Source organism: Scomber scombrus, chromosome 3 (genome assembly GCF_963691925.1).
Source record: "Scomber scombrus chromosome 3, fScoSco1.1, whole genome shotgun sequence".
Lineage (NCBI taxonomy): Eukaryota > Metazoa > Chordata > Actinopteri > Scombriformes > Scombridae > Scomber > Scomber scombrus.
The window spans coordinates 19423782-19448534 of record NC_084972.1 but is presented as its reverse complement, the minus strand read 5'-3'; the positions used below and the strand labels follow the sequence as shown (position 1 = coordinate 19448534).

At 38.2% G+C, this 24753-nt stretch overlaps 1 protein-coding gene across 2 annotated transcripts in view; it reads right to left on the bottom strand.

Annotated features, from left to right (window-relative positions):
• Positions 1–13578: 13578 nt before the first annotated feature.
• LOC133977571 (SLIT-ROBO Rho GTPase-activating protein 3-like) overlaps positions 13579–24753 on the bottom strand; it is a 33826-nt gene continuing 22651 nt past the window's right edge. Inside the window, exons 12-22 of one of the 2 annotated variants that reach the window (XM_062415768.1) lie at positions 23632–23734; positions 22339–22399; positions 21251–21328; positions 20785–20919; positions 20554–20659; positions 20253–20480; positions 19933–20006; positions 19646–19826; positions 18876–19022; positions 16243–16555; positions 13579–16101 (exon numbers count right to left, since the gene is read on the bottom strand). In XM_062415768.1, the coding sequence (XP_062271752.1) occupies positions 15637–16101; positions 16243–16555; positions 18876–19022; positions 19646–19826; positions 19933–20006; positions 20253–20480; positions 20554–20659; positions 20785–20919; positions 21251–21328; positions 22339–22399; positions 23632–23734 (1891 nt within the window). In that variant the 3' untranslated portion in view covers positions 13579–15636. Of the gene's footprint in view, positions 16102–16242; positions 16556–18875; positions 19023–19645; positions 19827–19932; positions 20007–20252; positions 20481–20553; positions 20660–20784; positions 20920–21250; positions 21329–22338; positions 22400–22745; positions 22777–23631; positions 23735–24753 lie in introns of both variants that reach the window. The other variant, XM_062415769.1, reaches the window with a different exon arrangement.

Below are 24753 nucleotides of genomic sequence, written 5' to 3'. Positions count from 1 at the left end.
AGGCAATGAATCTTAAAGAAGAGGAGGATTTTCATTTTGCAACGGGGGCTCTATCTGATATGTATCAGTTGAACCAACCAGAAATTTGAGGCAGCTGTTTAACCTTCATGGATAAACAAAACATTTTTATCCATATACAGTAGGTGGCTTCAGCTTCAAAAATCTTAGTCTAAAAGAAAATCTATCATAAATACATACAAGACAAAATTACTATTCAATTTTTATCTATTACTAAAAGGCCCTTGTTCACTCCTGCTGATGTTTGATTATAACTTTGAAGAATGATCTTTGTACTGTGATTTTGCTGCTGGTATGCCAGTATAGGTATGATAGGAGGATGCAGTTACAACTATCGACTTGTATCTTATTCAAGTATCAATAGTTATTTTGGCGAGTACAATGTTATCATAACTGATAGAAACTTGTCGAACAAGACACTGCTTCAGTCCCTTTAGTTGGCAGAAATGTGTTATTGTTTAAGCAGATAGATGTACATATTTATATTAGCACAGTACTTAATTGAAGTTACACGGCAGAAATGACCTGTTTTCTTTGGGAAACCAACATGTTGCCAAAGTGTTTATTTAAAATAACTTGGTAGCATATAATTATTTCCTGTGTGAAGAGCCCACTGGTGTCTTAGAGTCGTCGAGAGTCGAGTGTTCCCATGATCAGTGAGAAAGCAGTGGTGGAAACAGAATGGACATTATGCAGGGACAAACAATATCTGGAGTCCTGTCAACACCATAACCCGTAATAATAAAAATTGAATTCAACAATGAATAAATAAATAAATAAAAACCGAAGCTCCCATATACTCCCTCACAGAAATTACAGGGCAAAACTTAACTTAAACTAATATTACAAAACTTAAGAATAATTAAAGCTGCGAGCAGCGTTGGGCGGGACCTCGCCCCCTTGCGCAGGTCGGGCCGCGGCGAAGCGGAAAGGTTTCCGTCAGGTGCATTTAGACCCATTCAGACCCGGGCATTTATTGGACACTGCAATAAGTAGATACACGTTACACACACCATCTCTCTCTCTGTCTGTGTAGACATTTAGACTGAGCAACTGAAATGAACTGCCACTTTGATGAGTCAAACAGGAGAGGAACTTATTTCCAGTGAAACCTGTAGATATGTTTGTAGTTCATGCTCATGTAATTCGTGTTTGAGTTAGACTTTGACAGCAATGTCAGTGAAATAGTTGACAGACTGCACAGATATCTAAAATCCTAATAATACAGTCAATAAACTTGAACAAGAATCAGAAAACTTCCTTATCAGGTATCATGACAAGTTTTCTGAGACGTTTTCCTTAAAGTCAGACCATAACCAAAATGGAAAGTGTGGGTGTGGGTTGACCCAGGCCAACATGTGAAAACACTAAAATAAATCAGTGTTATTTGTCACGTAATGTGATGACAGCACATGCAGTGTGGTGGTTTGATAAGCAAATCTGCAAGAAAAGTAACCAACCTTTTGGACTACAACTTTCCCCTTAAAATTTCCCATATGCACCTTCAAACAGTAATAATATTTTCCCACGCATGATAACATTACATATTTAGTATCTGGCTGTTCCAACACGTCATTGCATGAACTATTTAAAGGCAAGACAGTGTTTTTTTTAGGACTGCACCTTTACTTAAAATGGAAATATTCACAATGTCTGGTGCGTATTTGGCACACGTATGAGTCCCCCTCTGGGTCTGTATCATATTATCAACAGTTATACAGACATACTTCACAGTAGCAGTATTTCAATTTAACACTAGTTTCTCCTTGGGTACATTGGTTAGTAGATATTTATCAGAATATGGGCCAAAAATAAAATCCAGAAGGATGTATACATTCTTTAACTTTCTGGACTGATTCAATTTTAACAGGAAAATTACATTTACAGCTCACATTTTGGGAGTAAGTGGTTAATCTTCAATGCAATCTCATGGCCTGTTACACATGGTGCACATTATGCTGCCCATTCATATCCTCTCCTTCAGCGAGCCGGTTTCATATCCTCTATTTCAATCCATCTGTGTGAGCTAAAATCTTTATTTGATGTTGAAATATAGTGCTAGATATGTAATCTTATTATACAATACTTTACTTGTGCACCATGAAGTGATTCACATAAAGAAAAGTAGTATTTACTCACAACTGAATGGTATGTTAGTGACTGTAAGAGTTTCAAATCTAAGCTAAATATTATTGAATAAATTAGCCAAAACATTTTATGATATTGTGGCTGCACAGCTGTAGAATAATTTGGCACCCCGAACAGGTTTTTTTATATCTGACATAAAATTGAGTCATCCATGAAACAAGCAGAAATTGCACCAAGTATAATCACAATCTTTCTTTCTTATCCCAAACATCAAAAAGAGACAGTTGCTTTTAACATACGGATATATTTTAAAGTTCTTTCACTCAGAGCAAGACCTAATTTTCACAAAATCAATTTTTTTTAATTTAGCTTACCCAACACTGATCAGTGGCAAGGCAGAGAAAGCACTCTTATATCCTCTAAGTTAACTGTGTCTCTGTGGTTCTGTGAAGAACACAGACACAGTTACAGTATTTTTACATCACACTGTGAGCAAAATGAAAGACACACGAAGACCTCCAACAATCTTGATTATTTTAATTAAAGTTATGCAAAATGTTATATCTCGGTTGCAAATATATTAGCATAAAAACAGTCATGCAATAAAGGTTTCATTGCAACTGAGTAATGAGAAGATTTAACAGAGCCTAAAGCGGCCTACTAACAGCATTATGCCTCAGGCCAAATAGCCTCTTCCTGCATTATCTCTCTCTTTACAGCAATACAATGTATTCGAACTGACCACAAATCATACCCTGTATCAGTCATATTTATCTTATCTGGGCTATTAAATAAGATATTGATACAATACACATAATAATGCTGAGTGGAAATACAATGCAATTCAATTTAGAGAAAGTAGCAGGCATGCTGCTTTTGTTTTTGTGTCTGCCAATTTAAAGGCAGGTATGAAGGGATTTTTCCTTTCTGTCAGCAAATCTGGTTTGAGCCTTGCCGAAGCTGCTATGAAACTACATCCTCATCATGGTTTAATTTAAAGTTTTTTCTCATCAACTTTTAATTTTCTGTTTGTAACTTATCGCTACATCATGCAATACTGGAGGAAATGAGTCTGTCACAGGCTGTTGTTATGTTTATAGAGTAAAATACGATAGCAACACACCAGCCAGCACAGAGGAAATTACAGTTTACGCATTTACTCCTCTTCTAAGGTCCTCTCACATGTCTTGATTCACGTAAAGCATGTTTTAGTAACTCACTGTGTTCAGCAAGACATGGTAATGTAATGCATGTGGATTTATCTCCTGTTTTACTGCACACATTTGGACTGTAAAACAACAATGTGTCAAAATTTCCATTGAATCATAGCAATGTGATTAATGACCACGGAAATATGGTGATAATTTAATCTGGAAAAGTACTGTTTTAGAGTGATTACAACAGTATCTTTTCATTTAGCGTGAATAATGTGAAAATAATACAAAAAAAGGTTGAATGCATTTTTCCCAGACTAAATGCATCTCTTTGTTGGTTTAATTCAGCTGGTCATACAACAGAAATAAATCTCTGCCAAATTATTACCAAAACCAGACCTCCTCACATCCCCATACACATACTAAGAAACACAAAACATTCACCAATCAGCTTGGTTGTGTTGAAAGCTGGTTGACAACTGATCCTGTTTAGCAAAAAAGTCCGATGTTTTCCTTAGATACAGTGTGACTGGCCACTGATGGACATATCCACCAATGACATCCAAATTAATTAGCTCAATTATTCAACTTACAGTAAAAAGTATTGGCTAATGTGCGGAAAATATCTTGAGACCTAAAAAACACAAATTAAGCTTGTGTCCATAACTCCTGCCTGCCACAGCATGAAGAACCATGGCACCAACAGAATGTACATCTCAAGAGAGTTGAACTTTGATATCTGCTTGGCTTGAACAGAGGGACATTTATAATTTTCATTAATACCTCTTTATTTAACAGAGTAACTTTCTCCTAGATATGAATATTAATAGTGAACATTTGGCATAGTATGGTTTCTTTTAGAGGTTATTTTAGTGATGTATTCCTGCTCTGCCTGATGTTAACAATTCTGGACTGTTGCTTAAAGTTGATCGCTGTGATGGGATCCCTGAAACTGACTTTGATGGACCAACCTCTCACGCATCCCTTTGTGACGGGTTGAAATGAAATCTCAGCTCTCTTTAATAGCTGCGATCAATTTTCTGCAGGTATGCCAGTACTGCACAACCACGCAAACTGACAAACAAATGTCGTAACTATTTACTTTAGTAAACTGATCACATCTCATAGCATGTCTCCTACAAGGTGACATCTGGGAGAGATTTTACTTTGCTAAACTTTACTGTTGTTTCCAATTTCACATGCTATTCGTGTTCAGCTTTTTCTTCTTTTTCTTTTTTTTTAGCAAACATTATTTATACATAAAAAATACCCTTATTTTTTGCATGTAGAAACATATGCAAAACAAACAACATTTGCATGTTCAATAATACACCTTGTCATGGTGTAAAAAACAAGAAAAAAGATATTTTTAGTTCCTGGTGTCATGTCAGTCTCTTCCCAGCATCTCCCCACAGACTGGTGGTCATTTCAATGAGTAAACATAATCTGTTTTTCCAGTTCTGCCTCTTTAGATCTCAGCAAACAATTTTGGACACTAAACAGTACTCCTAAGCTCTTGGGCTAAGCGCTGGTTAACCAGCTACACTTGTACCTTGGTTTTTGACAGATCTGAGGAAAACAGCATCTTTCCATTATGCACCTTGGGCATGGAATAATCTAAGGTCTAAAATTAGAAACATGTATACCCATCCACAAATTTCAGGGCATCATGATTAGTTGTTCCTCTGACTTTTTCTTATATCATGTTGTATATGTTGAATTTTTATATGCTGTGAATTTTTTACAGCTGCTACCTTGGCCACCTTTTGATCTCTATGGGACTTCCTGTGAAAATAAATAAATCATCACAACCACATTATAGAAAAAAGAGAGCACCATCACTTTAGCATATTTGTTCTATATATGTTCATTTAGCATATAGGGTAAGAATTTACAAATAACATAAGAGGATACAGAATTTTCTTATTGTTCTTCAAAAAATGATAGTACTTCTAAGCACCAAACTATAAAGGCTAAATTAAAATCATTCTTACTATAATACTAGAGAATTAAAAAAAAATAAAAAAAATTGTGACAGGACAAATCGTGTTAACGTTGATCTACTGTGACAACCACCAACACCTGCTCCAGCCAATATCTGTAATAACTTCTTTATTTGTGTTAAGATGAGTCTATTATATCTCATGACTTTTGTAGAGTTGAGTGACTCTGGACAGTGTTCATAACTGCATCTGCTGTCTCTGCCGAGCAAGTTTATATTATTGGATTTGCACAAAGGAGCCGAGGAATGAAAGGAAATCTCTAACATTTTTTGCTGTCAACTCCTGGTAACGGATCTAAATATTTATATGCTGTTTGCAAGGATTACCGTTGTATGGTTATTTAGCCGTAATTGCTTCAGATCCTCATTATTTACCAGACCAATAGATCTAGTTTTCATCTTTACCAGTTGAATGTGGTCTGACATGATCTCTTTTTTCCGTCATGTTCACTAAAGCCTAAAAAGACATTGAAATGGCTTTTTTAGGCTTCAGAAGTCATTACTGTAAGCATGATAGGTTAAATTTGCTTGAGCATTTGAGTTGCTTGAATGCAGCAGTGGAAAATTGGACATGAGAGGGGGCTTGGATGTGTTTTTATGTTCCAAGGATGGCCTTAATGGGGTAGTTGAACAAACACAGTTACTGTCTGCAGTATTTAAATTGAAGAAAAATACATCAGGCATGAACTGCAATAATTGTTTATTTTTCAGAGAAAGCACTCTCTTTTCTAACATTACCACTGCAACTATTTTAATTTATCTGAATGGATTTGAATGGGTTCTCAACTCTTTTCTATTGCAGGGACACACAATTCCTAAATCTGAGAAAGTTAATTAAAATGACAACCCTTGCAGTTACATGTTTTCATATGTAAACAGAAAATCATATGTAAAATTACAGTTGTTAGAGCAACAAAAAAGCACTTTGTGTGTGCAGCAATTTGAACTTTCCTGAATTCTGGGAAAGATTAGTTTTGGTAAGGTTAGTTATTTAACTTCAAACAGAAATGGAAACATATGACAAATATAAATAAATAATAAATATCTGAAAAATTCAAAAGACAGATAGTCTTAATTAGTTATTTTCTTTGAGTATCCTTAGGCAAGCTCAGAAATGTTCACAGTGGTAACATGTGTGGATGTCTAAACACATTCACTGCTTCATCCCTTAGTGATTTGTTTTTTTTTCACCCATGAGACGCTTGTTGCCTGGTGCCACTGTCCACTGTGTCTGTCTGCTACTTGTCCACAGGAAGAGCAGAGGCTAAGTAAACAAACAATCCCTTGCTACAGCATTTCTTACGTAAATCATTGCATCTTCAATGTGGGAAAGCGATCCTACATCTGCATCACATATTAAACAGAGACACTTGATATCCATGAAATCAATAGAGAGGAAGCTCTCAGCATTGTAATGTAGTGACTAGGCTTCAAGCTACTCGTGAGATTTTCTAAACTTCATCCATATCCAATCTCAATCTGTGCTGCTCCTGGCCATTTACATAATAGACCCACTGGACCATACTTATAAGACAGAAATTCCAGTGAGATGTCCAACAGATGGAGGTGGGTGAGTTCTCATCCCTTGAAATAATTAGAGTGATAAAATGTGTCAAAGCGAAACCTAGTCTATGCTAAGAGTTATGGTATTGCATGCATGTTAAAATAGAGGCGGATTCCTACCCCTGGTCCCATGCTGGCTGCTGAGATTACAATGTGTCCCTGAACAGTTTAGAGAGGAAGTATCACCTTAGCTCCCCTAAAAGACACTTGACCTTTACCTTCACACACGGTGGAAGAGTAATAAAAGCAGCAGCAGAAAAATGCACAATTCCTACATCTAAATGCGATTCTAGGTAAACATTCATTGGCATTATAAAGTAAAAAGGAACAAATCAGAAAAGAAAGAAAAAGAGGATATCAACAATTTATTTAGAGCAAAGTAACCACTAACGTTTGCTGTCAGATACATATTGTAGTTATAAGAAAAGCCAAATAGATAGATTAAACCAAACTATTGAACATATTGAAACTTTGACCATGAATATCTGCACCGAATCATAATTCCATCATAATCCTTCCAACAGTTGTCAAGACATTTCACTCAGGGCCACAAATGTCAAACTCATCTGTGGCGCTAGTTGAAAAGTCAGGAAATATCCATATCACTCCAATAACATCAGCAGAGAAGAAATGGAAAAATGAAAAGTATCAGTTCTTGAGTACTGGGTATGCATGTGGAGTATACTGAAATCAGTTCTCAGTGGAAAGGCTATCCTCACTTTATAGTTTAAAAACAAAAATAATTTGAATGAAGATTTTGTTCTATATGTCCAACTCTATCCCCCTTTTCTCCAGGACACAGGTAGCCTGCATTTTTCCAGAAGTGCATTAGCTCCACTGGTGTTGGCTCCTGAGACTCACTGAATGAGATATTTATGCTGTGACCTGCCAGGAATATTTTGGCTTTTTGACTCCACTCATCAGTTATATTCTCTTCTTCTTCCTCTTGGGCCAAAATTCCTGCCTTCTGAGAGATTTAGTTAATCAGACCCCTAATTCTCCTGACAATTACCTCAGCACCTTCCAGTTGTTGCAAGTAATATCTAAGGGAGCCAGGGGAACAGATTGGAGGGGGGTGGCTCAGCCCACCGTGTCCCCCTGATTGGAAACAGACACCTGGATGTTTGTGCTTCTCGCACTGCGGGAGCAAGAGAAGCAAGAGGTTGCATGGAGGGGCTCATTCCATTCAGATTTCGTTTCCAACCTGCTATTGGCACGATAGTATGAGACACGCTCAAGTAAGCTACAGCAACTCAAAATGTTCAACTCACAGGTCAGTTTTATACTTTGTAGATTTGATCACATCCTCTTTTTGGTTGCCTGTCGTTCAATAATAGCATTGAAGACATGGCCGGATCTACCATACAGGCAATCTGGGCAAGTGCCCCTCATTGAGGGCCCCTTTCTACCCTTTCAATGGGGGAAAAAAAATGTTGTTTTTTTTTGGGGGGGGGGGTTGTCAGGCTCCACAGAAATATGACACAAGGCTTAACCTATTCTGTCTATGATAATTATCATTGCTGTCTAAAACCTAGAGTGTAAAAAATATGGAATTACGAGATTTCCACAAAATAAAAGCCGTTTCCAAGAAAATTAAGTCTCATGATTGACTGTTTTGTGTGTCAATTTGACTGCTGGGCAAGTGATGATTGGTTAGCAGTCACAATGCACTGTGGTGGGTGTATCAGCGAGTGTGTGGGAAAAAATTATGAACTAGTGGAAAATGGACACTGGCAGCGGTAACCAAAAGCCAAAAAGAAATGTAGACAAAGAACCAACCGCCATAAAAATTGTCTGCCCAGGCCGTTCTGTGCCCAGGGGCCAATGGATGTACGAATCCAGCCTTGGCTGAAGAGGGGATTTATATATATATATATATTTTTTTTTTTACAGCTACACTAATAATATTCTTCCCCATTTTATTTAATTAGATGAAAAGAGAACATGATTTTAGCACAGTTGACCCTGCTCTGCACTTTCCTATTTACCTTTGACAAGTAAAAAGCCGTTTGTACGAGTACCAATGTTCAGGAGACAGTGTGTCTTTTCCACTAATTGGTCTGGACAGTGCTTTCAAATCCTTTTGTATCCTTTTGCTGTAGATAATTTTATAGTCAAAACACCACTTTAACTTGTCTGAGGTTGTGTTATGTAACCAGAAAAAAGTTCTGTCAGCACTATGACTGCAGTAAGGGAATAAAATTGAATTAAAGCTGCAAACAGGGCCATCCCGCATGGTCATATAATATGGATAAAGTTGGTCACAAGTCTAACTATTCAGTGTGTAAACATGAATAAGAAATAAGAGGCTGTTTAAAACAATGATGCATTTGCATAAACTACTCTGTAAATGAATGTGTTGTCTCAAGTGCAAGAGCTATACATTTCTGATGCTGCAACATTATCATTTTTTAACATTATGTGTAACACAAAAAGAAAAGTCGATGTGGAGAAATGTAAGTTCATAGTAAGAAATGTTAGGTGGATGAGAGAGAGTACAGTAGGAAATGAATGATACAAAAATTCGTATGTACTGTCTGAATGAATGAGTCACATTAAGTGGTTGGTGTGCATGGTCAACAATTAGTTCGGCTCACTTGAAGCTATATGGATTAAGGAAACCTAATGCTGTAGAAGATGGGATGTGGAGACATGCAGAGGGCAAATAGTGATGCAATATATTAAGATGTTTTTTCCACACTGCTGCAAAAACCTTTAGTTTCTGCTTATTTTTAATGTAAATCTTTAGTGAACAATGTAACATGGTAATATATTGTATATTAATAGATACAATCCAGAGCATCAAAGTTATGCTTCAGAAATTCAGTTTGGAGACAAGCTTAATCACTCTAATTACTTTCAACTCATGCATGTGTGTGAATCACAAAAACAGTTTTTTCCTGTCAGGTTGAACTTTGTTAAACATCCACTGATCAAAGAGAAATAAGTAGTTAATCACATTTATGACATGGAGATGACTCAGGGGTATTTGCTCCAGCTAGTGATCCAACTGTGGGCTTTAGAATGAACTCAAACTGGACCAGCTACTATGGATTGGTTCATTTTTGTATATAAACATTAGATATAAGAGCATTAATTGTACAGTATTTATTCTTTGTTTAACAATAAGGCTTACTTATGTAGTTAGGAACAATCATATCGTATTTGTATAGAAAATGTGTTCATTTTGCTCAAGTTATACATAAGTGATATTTCAGCCAAAGTTTGAAATAACGAAAAACTTATAATAGAGATTATCTGAATTTCAGTGTTTTCATGGTGGAATACATCATGAATAATTTCGTTTTTTAGTTTAAATCATTAAGTGAAGGTTAGAATAAAGTTACATAACTTTATGGATATTATGAAACTTATTTCCCTTCTGACACTGCGTTATTTTTATTTCACCAATGGAATATTAACACAAAAAACTCATTGTAATATCAGACTGCGAGCCAGTACAAATTACAGCCTCAAGTGTTAGCTGCTTGTCGTTTTTCGATTAGCATCTTATCAATTAATTGCATGCTAGATGACCATAATGGGTGGTATTGAATCAGACACTTTATTTCATTGATTTAATACAGACCAATTGATCAAATAAGCAGCAACTGAAATTGCAAACTGCATACATCGGGGGCAAGCAAGTGACAAATGCACACCAATCTCAGCTCTGAAACAAACAGACGTGACGTAACCACAAAAAGATTTGTTATAAATGGAGGAAATGTGTTTGCATTAGCAGCCCTTACAAATAACAAGGCTAAATATCTCATGGTTTAGTTTATTTTATGCTGTATTCAATTTCATTACATATTATGAGGAGAGTCTTATTATAGAGGACAGTGGTTCTGAGGGTTTGTGAGACGATATCTGGAGTAGGAAATAAGAAAATCAAATTCCTGATGTACAAAAATGAAGTATATTTCTCCAATTTTTCAACAATCCTTGTTTTTTTCTGTATAGTTGCACCTCATCAGGCCTCTAAACGTAACGGTCTGATGAGGGGTAATCTCTTTGATTAAATTGAGCACAGCTCATATGCATGGCCCTATGACAAGGGGTCACAAGAAAACCATTCTTTGTATTGCAGCAGTTAAAATCAATATATTTATATATATTTTAATTTATTTATATTTGCAAGAACACAGACAAAGCTAGCAACATCTAGCTGATGAACACAGAGAAGCATTTAGTGGTAAAGAGCCAGATATTTACATACAGAGTTGATGTTGGAGTAGGTGAATCAGAGTTGAATATTGAACATACATTCATCAGATAGAAACAAACATGACTCCAACTAAATGCGCACGTTAATCCATATCTTCCAGATGTGTACAGTAAATAAGAGAATGCATGCTAACAAGTTTTGCCCTATCAACTTAAAAGGTGATTTTTTGTGTTTAGAGCTCGTTTCTGCTGCCGCTTAGTGGCCAAAAAAACAACATTTTCAATTGCAGGCCTTAGAAACCAAATCACAGAGGGTTAGAAACCGTTATGAAGTGTTTTAACTGGGCTTTTTGGCTTGATACATTATAATTGTGAGAGCAAACAAGTTAATCATTGTCGGTGGGCATGATACAAACAGAAACAGGAATCAACTTAAATGGGTAATTACTTTGTAATACAATATATTGGAAACAGTACAAACAATAGAGATATTCCAACCTTTCTTCAATTGAGATTTTAATAACTGGATACTCCTGCATTAGAAAGGTAGCCTTCAGAGGGACTGTTGCTCTCATTTCCACCTCTCATATAGAAACTCAACATAACTGTTTTAGTCACAGGGTTAGTACTCTAAATTGCTTACATAACATAAACTGCAACAGGGCCAGAAATAAATAATTTCATATTTTTTATGTGTATTACAACACTTCAATCCTAATAACATGGGATCGGAGTGAGGTACTGTTTGGAAGTACTGAGAGGATTGATACAATTCAGTCTCCAACCTTGCCATAGCTTCAACTCATCATATCACAGCATTAATGAAAAGGCCCTTTGAACTACAGGAAACCACAGCCGGAAAGTGTCAGTCCATGGGTGGTCTGTTCCCTTCCTGGCAGCCATTTAGGCCCTGGGCCTGGTCATAATCTGATTATAATCTGATTAATCTGATTATATTCTCACTTTAATCTCAACGAACACAGCAAAATGAATTAAACCCGACTCTTAGTGCTGGCCATGGAAGGAGTAAAACCAGAATCTTTTAAAGCGGAAGACTATATATGCAGTACTTAATGTGTGTATATTTTATACATTCACATTTATTTCTCTTTGTCTATCCTTTGAATCTATATCACGTTTTTTAGCTGTAGACTATCATTAATAAAGCAGTAATGGGTTTTCTCAGCGCACTGACCCTCATGCTGGCAAGTCATCCGATTTAACAGCTGAACCTATATGTGCCTGAGCTAAGAGAGAGGGTGTGATTATGGAGAGCTACACGTGAGTTCACCAGTGTTTATGATTCAAAAACACATGCATCCATGAACTGTTTTAAAGAACAGGTGTTGAAGTATAGTGTTGAAATAATGTGTATTCTGTATTTACTCAACAATATATATTTATTTATTAAGATGTATGCACACGCAGACAAGCAGCTCTGAAAGTTGACAGCTGAGTGTGGGAAGACTGAATTTAATTAAGAACAGTGTCTACAGAACTTAAGGGACAATGTTGCTGATTTGCAATACATTACATTCACATTACATGTAAAATACACCTTTGCAGTCTAAGTGGTACTTAATTAAAATCAGTGGTATAAAATGAAGTGCATGTTTGTTCCATACAGTAATGATGATTTTGTGGCTCTGATGTGTTTTTTTCCTGGTATTGTTTAGGTTCACATATCTTCAAGTGCAAGTAAAAAATCAACAAATAAAGACATTTTCATCAAATGGTAAAGCACTTCTTTCTTGCTCAGTGGTCATGACAATGCCTCCATCCACAGGGCCCAAGTGGTAATTGAATATCTCATAAATGTAAGCCATTCACCATATTACAAACAAATTTCAATATGGTAGCAAGCTCTGGCTGGGGCAAAAAGGCCACCAAATAATTGATTGTAGCAGTGAATATACAAAATAATTGAGACTCTTGTAAAGTACAAGCAAATCTGCGTATGGTTGCTCTGGCATTGAATGTTAGTGTTGTCTTGGTTTTTACCTGTTACTAAACCTATGCTAACAATATTCATATAATATACATATATATTTATTTCACGTTAATCTGTGCAATAAGAATATCTGGTATATTACCACTCAATACCAATATTAATTTTGTAAATCTTGTAAATATTTCTTACTATTATTGTTCTTATAGTTTTTTTGTACTTAGTATTTATTGTTCTCTATTCTTTTTCTTATTGCTGCTCTTATATTGTATTACTGTCCACGTGCTGCTGTGACAATGCAAATGTTCCCATTGTGGGACTAATAAAAGGAATATCTTAACCAGTAGATGGCATCGCAAAACCACTCTAGTCAGTACATGTTGAGTGAACTGAACAGTGCTCATGTTATATGCTCATGCAAGTTTTCACCACAGAGGGTCAGTGTAACAAGGACAGTAAATACATGAGGAATAGTGATGCAGTTTTCACTTTTTAAAATAGACATACGTGCATTTCCAATCAATGTGTTGCATTGTTGTAACTATCAATGGCAACTGTTCATCTTTAGTCAACTCCACTGTGCATTTTTATTTGAGGTTACAATAAAGGTAAAGACACTGACAAGTTTGTGAGCTTTTATTGATTTATTCTTTTATTAATGTTTGTGCAAGGATAAGAGTTACAAAATCTACAGACTAGCAATGATAATATATCCTGTTCCTATCATACATTGTTATTTATACAAGTATCCTTTAACAGTATGTATATATATATATATATATATACTCAATCAATGTACCTATTACACTTTAAAGATATATTGATCATCCTCATACAACAGACGACAAACACCACCGACAGTAAACACGTTCATCTAAACACCCACACAGCCCGAACTGACTGTGTGCAATCTAGACATTATGTAAGCTTCAATGATACTGATGTGCTATATCATGTTTCTAGTACAACTTCATCGAAATGAAAACATAGAACTGTCTACAAATGCAGCACAATTCCCTGTAGTGTTTATAAGTGCATTAGTAACTTGAAGTTTTACTTGTTTGCTGAGGTAACACAGCTACATATTTTTTATACAGAGATGACAATGTTATAAGGACATTTTTGCTGATTTTCATCTTAATTTTCATATATTAGTTATAGGAATGGCATGTCTGTGATATCCACAATAACTGTCAACTGTTCTCTGTCTCACTATGGCATGGTCAATTCTGACAGCCACTCACCTATTTGACATGACAATGAAAGAAAATTGATATTAATTTTCTTTTCTCTTGTTATCAGACTCAAAAAGTACCTAACAGTCTGGATTTATCAAATATCAGAGTCACAGTGGGTTTGTGTGAGTCCTGGTACACTGCTCAGGAAGTGCAACACTGAGAGGCAGAGGCACAGGTTGTTATTGTGCAGTTGCGCTGCTACCGGTCAGCCTGGACAACCAGCAGGTTATTGGCCAGTGGTGCTGCTACAGCCGGCCAGGCTGGATAGTGTGCTGGGGTGGCAAGATCACTGCAGGACAGCTGGCTGAGATGAAAAAGGTGCCAGGAGACTAGTCATATTTGTGGTTCAGCTGCTGACCAACGTTAACTGAAACCAAATCACTATGCTGCAGTGAGTTTTACCAGGACTGTTTTTGGGGATTATTTTGCCCAAATTTCATGTGGACAACAATTTAGCAATTTCAAGAGAAAGGTTGGGAGATATTTCCATTTCTTACATTACAAAGCTACTATGTTAAGAATTTTTTAAATAATTACAGCACTTTGAGATTGCTGAACTGTAAAGTGCAATACAAATAAAATGTATTATTATTATTATTATTATTATATCTTTATTTGTAGAAAAATTAAACAATCCCACTGCAGTCTAAGTGTTGCTTTCAGCCTTCATTCTTGATTCCCTGTGCTGTGTGCTGTTTGCCTTAGATTTTTTTTTCATACTACCACTTGGCACCAAAGTGAGCATTTATTTCAAATCCTACTCATACGAGTATCTGTTTAGTATGGTTGTAGTTTCCTTGGTGCCAACATCTAGTGGCCATTAGTGGAACTGCAATTTAAGGCAACCCCACTGTGGTTTCACTGTTCAGTCATGATGTCTGCCTGTTGCTGAAAACCTTACACTTGCTGGTATATGTTGGCACTCTGAGGAAACTTCTCTGTCAATACATAAACCCACAAGTACAGACTGTATGGTCTACATAGACATTGGTATAATGCTCCCTTAAGTGTTCCCTCATAATGTGACAGGAAACCAGACACAAAGTCCAAGCTCCATGTAACCTAATGACATTTAATAGAGATTCAGAGTTTCATTGTCAGATTTTAGTAAACAGTTAAGTATTTTCCAGTGCATCCCTTTTTCTATCCAGCATGGCTATCCAGCATGGTCGCATTTTATAAAATTATTTTGTATGAATTGAAATCCTATGTCTGTGTAATATTTTGTAACATAACATTGACTTCTTCAGCAACAAGTCAATGTGTGGGCAGAGAGTTGTCAAAAACCAGCAGTAGCTGCCCTACAGTTTACAAGATTAATTATAAATATTCATCATACAGACCAGGTGTCAATGTCTGCTCTGCTGGCAAAAAGAGGTGTAGGGGCGTGATGATAATCACAGTCACTCTGTATCCATAGTGTTCTTCAACCACTTGATCTGTGATTGACTGGCGCTACATGTTACCTTGTTTGTCTGAGGATGAGGAGGCGGTGGATGGTGATGGGGAGGGTGCTTTGGGAAAGACCCTGTCAGTAGGGGTGATGCCTGGGCTACCGAGACCAGAGGAACTAGAGCTGCTGGAGCGGTGTGGTCCCTGGCCCTGTCCAATCACAGGAGCAGGCCGGACAGGTCTGACAGGTGGGGGCCTGAGAGGTGCATTCGGCCTACGGGCTGACAGAGCTGGTTTAAAAGTGGTCATGGTCTCAGAGGAGGAGCTGCTGCTGCTACGTCGCTGAACTGCATCTGGATCCCTGATTACCATAGTGTGTAGAGGGCTCCTAGGCAGCTCCTGGGCTCCACCGGGGTGTTTTAGTGGCTCCAGCGTGTCCAGAACAACATCAGGGGCATGTTTGGCTACATTCTGTCGCTCCAGCTCACGCAGCTCATGGAGGGCTGTATTCATTGTTTTTTCTATGTCCTGACAAACATAAGGAGACATGAGATACTGTTGATATTTAGAAAACTGATGTCAGGTAAAAAGTAATAAAAAACAAAAAAAACAACTGAAGTTTCTATTGTATTTGACCACTTCAAAGTGTATTCAAATGACACGACTCACCTCAGCGAGTGCCTCAGCCTCCAGGGCTTTGTGGTCTCCTAAACTTGCATGCCGGGTGGTGCTGGGTGAGGATCGTTGAGAGTGGCTGTCGGCGAAGGCCTTTCTGTCAGGGTGGTTGATGCAGCCAGCACTGCCAAATGTGGCGAGATGCCGTTTCTCTGGACTCTCTGCTGGGCCCCTGTTAACAACTATTTTATGTGGGCTGCAGGGCCGAGGCATCACTCTAGGGGGCTGGTCTGAAGCTCTGGTGGGGCTGTGACCATCACCGTTCCTGTGCCTTGGAACTGCAGCTCCATCTGATCGCACTCTCACCCTATGAAAAATCAGATATTTGGTACATCTTATCAGTTATGAGTTTCCTGATGCTGAATACTTACATAGTAAGTTAAAGTCACTGTGTTGGATTGGAATATTTCTGATCTGATTTCTGAGTAATGCATTTTGGTCTTAGGTCTGTTGGGCCTCGACTTTAATGTTAGGGCTGGACTGGAAGCACATGGGCCCCTTTGTTTCTGAGAAGCCTACATGGAATTCGGGAAGCCTAATTTGAGTATTTCCTTTGCCCCCTCAAACAAAGGAAACAAAAGAAAGAGCAACAAAGGGCCCCTTCAGACCCTTCCCCCAGGCCTAAGGTCAAATCAACGTAAACTCAACCTCCTGAGACCCCTTGAATTCTCGTCCTTCATTGGCTTAGAGACATATGACATCACTTCCAGTTCAGCTGATGTCACGTCCACTTCCACTGATATCAGCGAAGTTTCAAAAGGGACCAGCGTGAAGAACGCAATGCCTTTACCAGTCTACAAGCAATGGGAGACGATGTCACTCCGCTAAAAGCAAGTGTCTACAAAGGTGGTACTACACGTGTACACCCCCCCCCCCCTTTCCTTTCTAGAACTTCTCCACCTCGCTGGACGAGACTTCCACTGCGTTCACCTGAATGCAATAAGAAGTCTTCGTTTCGGACCATGGATAACTTCTAAGACCTGTCAGCCCCGGGAAAGAGCGGAAGGGCCTGCAGACTCAACGCTGGAGGACTGCCTCGCATTTTGCTGACGGACTGAGCCCACTACAGCTCGCTTCAAGCCCGCACTTGTGTTGTGGGACCGCCGTGTCCATGTTTGCTGCTGGACTCTGAGGAGTCTGTTTACTGTTGTTGCCAGCATAGTTTACATGCTAAACTATTTTTGTTATCCCGCCAAGGATCCGTGTTAGCGCCACCGTGAAAGAAAAGTAAGCCGCTTTGTCGATTAACATATCAGATAACGCAGCCACAGGCCCTGCTGTGTCACGCATCATCTGTGGACAGAGCTGCCACTTATTTTCCTCCACGATCACGACTCTACCTCTGTTATTCATTCAAGCTGCTTGTGGGTTAGTAGGGACTATTTATTGTAACACCATCATGAGTGAGAGTAAGGTGCGTAGTCTAGCACAGATCAGATAACGTGTTCATAGCCTCCCGTTATGTCGCACGTTGTCTGTGGACAAAGCCACCTTTACTGTCTCTCTATCGATCGCGAGACCCCACCGTGGGTTAGGGTTAGGGTACCTTTGTTCTTGTCTTTCCCTCTCCCTATACTAACCGCACACACCAACATACATTTACATCCCACATCACACAGCCGTTGGTGAGGTAACGCAGGATATAGCCAAGCTACATCCTAAGGGAACTCATCCTCAGTCACTTGTGTTGCCGCTGAGCCGGTGTGTTTGGGAGGGTTGACCACCAGTCGGCGCCATTACACCATTTTGTCTAGTGGAAACAGCCCCCGTATTCGCCCCTCATGTTCTCGCGTGAGACGACTTCCTTGCTGAGTCTGCCATCTTAAATTCCCACACACACAAACACACACCCTTTCTCTCTCATACACGCGCACACACACCTGCGCACACACACCTACACATCACACACCTGCCTATTTGTATAGTCTCAATCATACACAGCTGTTGTTTAGTGTTGGTTTATTAGTTATAGTAGTAGGACAGTATATAATTGGCCGTTGATTAACTTGTTGGTTGATGGTTGGTAATTAATTGTTATAGATTTAAAGAGAAGTGTCTTGTGATTATTGTGTATGTGTTATTGCAATAAGTGGCTGATCAAAATAGCCAGAATTTGGACTCTAATCCTTAATTTTCCAAAGTGTTATTCTTAATTGAGGCTAATTCTGCTGTTTGGTTATCGGTCCCGGTTTCCGAGTGGTGCACCAAATTAGTAATTGAAATTGATAATTCTTTAATTTCCTTTTAATAATTAATAATGATTTATGATCATTTATTAATTATTATTAATAACCAAACACACTGCTTTCAGGTACTACACATCTTACTGAGATCTGGCCCAGGGACATTGACATGACTGGACTGCATACACATACACATATACACATAGACTGCAGTAGTTTTCATAGGTTTGTCGCATTTTTCTATAAACAAAGAGTTACGCCATTAGATTAATGTGAAAGATGCTATGAAAAAAGTTCTACATATAATGGCTTTAAAATTCTGTTTTTTTATTGCATGTATGAGCCCCAGTTCTCCTACCTATGCCTGTATACAGTATGTGTGCATTTATATGTGCCCTTGTGCCCTCCCACTACCTCTGGGTTAGGGTTAGGGTTAAGCCCTACCTTCCTATTGCTGGTCCAAAGCGGTGCTCAGGTGTGTGTTCGCAAGGAGACTGACGATCATTCCTGGAATGTGCTCGGTCATCATGGTGTGGTCCACTGCTGGCCTCACTGTCAGTCCTCTGAATGCTATCTGAAAATGCATCATCCCTGATACAGACAGACAGAGATTGTTCTAAATGAATGGTGCCTGTCTTTGGGAAATGTTCATAATGGCTTATACTTCATAATTGCCATGAAAACCCATACATAATCAGTAAGCCTCCTTTTTTTACAGACAAAATTAACCACTGACCAGACCTTGGAAGCTACAGTTGGTAGTACAACCCTCCTCTTCTTAATCAGGCTTTAATATTATTATCTGACCTGTGCTGCAGAAGTGGTTACCAGGCAAGTGGCTAGAGTTTAAATTAAAGGTTTTGTTTGAGGAGTGACCTAAGTGCTCACACAGTTAAGAAAGTGCTCCTCCTAAATGCTAATAGGGGCCCATTTGTTTTATTTTTTTGTCAACTAACTGGCAAGAAAACAAGGAAAGCAGGCAGGAAAACAGGGTAGCATTTCATTCACGCTGATCTTGAGGAAGGCAGAGATTTATAAACTAAGTTAATCCTTTGGAAACCACATGCATTTTGGGAAAAAAAATAAAAATAATAATGACCAAACCAAACACAGCCCTATTTTGTCCTGCAGCAGAACCAAGGTACTGACTTGACTGGATTGCTGTTCTAATACAGTTTCAACAGGGCTTCACACAAGAAATGCATCTCACTTACATGTCTTGTACCACAATGTACTGATGTGGGATCAGCCCATCCACACCATTATGTCGGCCTTCCCACCAGTCCTCAGAGGCCCGCAGGTAAAGTAACAGAGAGGCCCCTTTCTTAAAGGAAAGCTCTCTCGGAGTTCGGCCAACATAGTCAAACTTTGCTATGGCCTCTATCTGCTCCAACTCTGCAATAAAAAAGTGTGTGACATAATCCAATCTGATTATAATCTGTCAAGTCCGTCAGCCATTGTTACAGTCGTGACAGCGGATTGAATGTGTTTGGTGACTCACCTTCATCACTAGTGTTGGGTCCGGTACCATTGTCTATCTCATCAAGCACACCAGGCTCACTGTGGGGACTTTCACTGGATAGAGAAATATGGAGTCAGTCAGAAATACCCAAAAAGTGGAACACAACATTACCTACAGGCAAAGTTTCACCGGCTACAATCTGTACTCAGCTCAACTCTGACTACAAACACTTCCTATATGAATAAGATATTACCATTTTGAGGATTAAAATGTATGTCAGGTTTTAAATTATGTTTCAAATGAATTTGAGTGTTGAGAAAACTAACATGACTCGAGCTGGACACCTTATTTTCACTTACCAGTAATCCTCTCCTCCAGCCATGCACTTCTCATACACAGGTCCCTCCAACTCACGCTGGGTTGGGAAGATGACCTCATGGTGGATGATAATAGTCTTAATGACCTCATTAACATGCGCCTGGCAGGACACAGGATCCTGCTCATCTGGTATGGGCATTAATGTGGGGCCAAAGCAGATAGCCAGGTTGTAGGGGTCCATCATGTTCTCATCACTGTACTGGGAAAGGCTGGGCAGACAGAAGCAATAAGTACCACTTTGATCTAGTATAAAAGGACAAAATTTGTGCTGACATGACTTACTGATTCAGAAAGGCAAACAGGTATCTCATGACGATGATCACGGGCCGCTGAAGAGTCACAGTTATCTGCTGGAGGTGATGAGCTCTTTCAGTGCCTGAGTCGAGCTCTGCAAAAAAACAAAACAAAGGGGGGAAAAAAACAAAGAATGAATGAATGAAACAATTATAGGGAGCCACACAAAATAAAAACCTTACATTTGATGTTAAAATGTTTTCCTGGAATATGACTCACTGGTAGTGGATATGAGGTCGAGGAAACGCTCTTTAGGGAACAGAGGGTTTTCCAGCCCCCTGAAGTAGAGCTTAAGAACGCCTGCCACAGAGTTGATGTCATGATCAGACTGATCATCCACCAGTGGATCCTCTCCTATAGATATACATACATAGTATGTAGTCCACTTATTAATCATTCACTTCAAATGCCACTAATGCTTTTTTTCTTTTTCTTTTGCAAGTTAAAAGGTTAATATAAACATTGAGAGTGCAATTATGTTTCCTCATTTATTACCACTCCAAGATGCTGGTCTTACGCATTATGCATCTAAAATGGTATACCATGTCCATTACAGGGTTACATGTGACACACAGGCTCTTTATTTCCACTTTAGATGTGTGTGGGAGAGTCTGTGGCTTTTGAGGTGGACAAAACTCAATTTAAAATCAATCAAGAGGAGATGGCCAAGCACACTGGGACTAACCTCTTTCAAATGCATTTTTAATATCGTTGACTTCGACCTGGGATCCTGGAACTCGAAATATACCTTGTTGCTGAAGACCTGTGGACAGAAAGACCATTAACATAAAATAGGGGAAAAGAGAACAAAAGGTATCACTAAAAATGGTCACACCCAAAAATAAAATACACCAACAGTCACGTTGTTGAATTTCCCAGCACATTTATGGTGGGTGGATGATTCTAAAATTGAAATATGACCAAAAAATTCCCTCAGTATAGGTACAGCACTTAAACACTGTACAATGCAATGAAGCATACAAACAAAAAGAGAATATAACTTCATCACACATTTCATTATACCATATTTTGTGAGTGTGTATACTATTGTGTGAGACTGCATATGAAACATCTACTGAAAGACCAGAGCTAAGATAAAGAACATTTATTTTGGTCCAGTTTAAGGGAAAATTAACTTTTTGTTATAAGTCATTACCGAAAAATTGAAAATCACATCTCCAGTTACACTACAATATTTGTAAATATGCCTTTGTCATTAATAAGCAATGTATATTAGGAGACCCTTTACTATATTACACTGGAGGTGTTTTTTATGAAACAATATATTTTATTTTGTCCCCCTTTAAGATCTTTCTAGTGAGCCATTGTTCATATTTACATATGTACACATTTACAAATCTCACATTTGTATCTGACTTTTGAAAATTCCCATCCCATATCACCATAATGGCCGTATCCCATATAATGGCAAAAACAGATAAGTATAAGTAAATGTATGAACTTCCAGCTCTGTAATAAACTGTATTACAATTTACATGTTCACAAAAACGCCAAATGTCCAAAGCACAATCTGAACCAAGACAAACTGAAGAAAGAATTTGACCAGCCTTATTAAAAAGAGGACGACACTGTGCTTTGGTTGATATATTCTTAGACTGGGAAAGTTTGACAAAACTGCTTAAGTCAACAATTTTTTAAAGAAAAATGTTACATATGCAGAAAGGGAGAGAGAATATGATGAAGCAGCACAGGTCTTTGTGTGGAGACAGTAAGTTTGTGGAAAGACAACACATGGACACAGCAGGAACCTACCATACAGATTGATGTATCGAACGCAACTCTCAACCACCACTGGTATAGGCTGACCTGAGTCCTACCAGACAGATTCAAATGATCATTATTGGAGGTACATGAACAGAAAATAATAGAAAACAATTAGTCATGCTAGCAGGGTGTTATCATCAGAGACCTATAGAGCCACCACCTCAAATGAATTAACTTCACAGAATTAAAAAACAAACAACATTGTTTATGTTTTTTTGTTTTTTTTAAATGACTAATTGTACAGAACAATCATGTGTTAGTGTTAACCGCACCATGTAATATTATAACTACAGTATTTTCATACATCAGGAACGCTAACAGGCCAGAAGCACAGAAATGTTGGTTAGCATACTGAACACAGTGTGATGATCCCGCCCTGCTATAAGACAGAGTACCTGACTCCTGGCACGGACATTCCTTCTTCCCCTGGGCAGAGAGCAGTAAGGCACGTAGACAGAGGAAGAGAAGCAACAACAACCACAACAGGTTAGTGAGAAAGACAGATCTTACAGAGAGAAAAAGAGGAGGCCTGACCTGAGAGAAAAGCCAAAGCATCAGTGCCTTGTGGGGTGTGAGACATGAGGACATGACTTAGGGGAGGGAGGGGGAGTGTGTGGAAGGGAGAGTGCTACCCGAAAGGATGGGGGGAGGGCTACGTACAGCACTTTTTAAAGCCAAATAAGACTGCTTTACCAAGAGGGAAACTCTGAACACGTGATTTTCATTATCAATTTATCTAGTCCATTATTTTCTCAATTAATTTATTAATAGTTTGGTCTGTAAAAATAAAAGATTAATTGATTAGCAAAATAGCTTATAGATTTATTTACACTGAATTCTGATTTTTATCTCCAGTCCTGTTGGTGCCCACTCTGTTTGCCTGCCTCTTTGATGAGAGTGGATATGTCCATGTGTTTATTTGCATAGCCTAACATGGCTGGTGCACGGCCAAATGACACACTGTACATAAAGCCAAATTAATTCAGCGTCTAGAGGCTTAGGCTCACAGGAGCAAGAATGTTAAAAGCAAACCTTGCTCCTATGCAGCGCTTTCAAAAAACAAACCATCTCCACTCCTAAATGTGTGTCACTTATTTTAACCCGATCCTGTCTTTCCTAAATCACAAGACTGTGAATACAAGGCAATGAGCAAGAAGAAAGTCAGTGCATGAGTGAGCCAATATCTGGGTAAAAGAGTGGTCAAAGGCAAGAGAACCCCCAAGGACTGCTAGCGAGACAGCTGAGCTCATGGAGAGACAAAGAGCACAGATGGGCTTATACCTGGATGAAGGCCTCCATATTGCCGTTAAACAGCTTACGGTTAAAAATGGAGCGAGGTCTAGACTTCCGCATTCTCAGAGGTTTAGGGGGAAGAGTGGGGGGCCTGGGGAGATGGTGGGGGTTGTATGGTTGGTACATGGCAGTTATAAATAATAATGCAACTGGAATAACAACATATTAAACATTATGATATGTTTTCTAAAAGGTTCTTTTAAATCATTTTGTTTTCATGTCTTTCCCACTGTGATTTGCAATTTCCAAAAACATTAAATTAGTTCTACAATTTGGGAAATAAAGGATTTTTCTTGAGAATCAGATGACAAGATTGATGTCACATCAATGATGTGTGGTAAATAGGAAGCTATACAACCAGCAGATAGTTAGCTTAGTGTAGCACAAACAGGGGAAAACAGCTTTTTCAAAATGTCTTCTTGTTTAATCCTCATGAGTGTTGACATTACTGTAACAAGTGAAAGTGACTGCACCTGGCCAAGAAATTGTCAGGGAAGTAACCCCCATAAAACCACAATGTGTTAATCTGTTTTAGTACAGATTAAACTAACAAGATGTAATGAGATGTTAATTAGTGTACTTCAGTGGGGCTGGTGGTTTCTAGTTTTTGTGCTAAACTAAACTGGCTGTGGCTGTAGCTTACATATATATATATATATATATATATATATATATATATATATATATATATATATAGCATACAGATAGCAGTGGTGTCAATCTTCTCATTTAACCCTCAGCAAGAAAGCACATAAGTGTATTTCCCAAAATGTCAAACTGTTCTTTCAAATTAACCCATGGACACAGCTGCTGAAACAAACACTCCTAGCTATAAAACTACAGGCAATTATCACACAAGAAACTAAATAAAGATTTGTCAGCGTGTAATTAAATACAACATAGATCAAAATTGGTAAAAGCCAAACCATTGTATGCATTAGACTGACTTGTAGATATTGTTCATTTTCTTTTTTAATAAATAGAACAAAAGCAGGACATTATCCATTTTACTGGCATTTCATTTCTAAGTCTTAACACATTTTTAAAAATTCAAACTAGGAAGTACTCTTAGCACCACCTTCTCTAATTGGGATCACCCATTGTTCAACA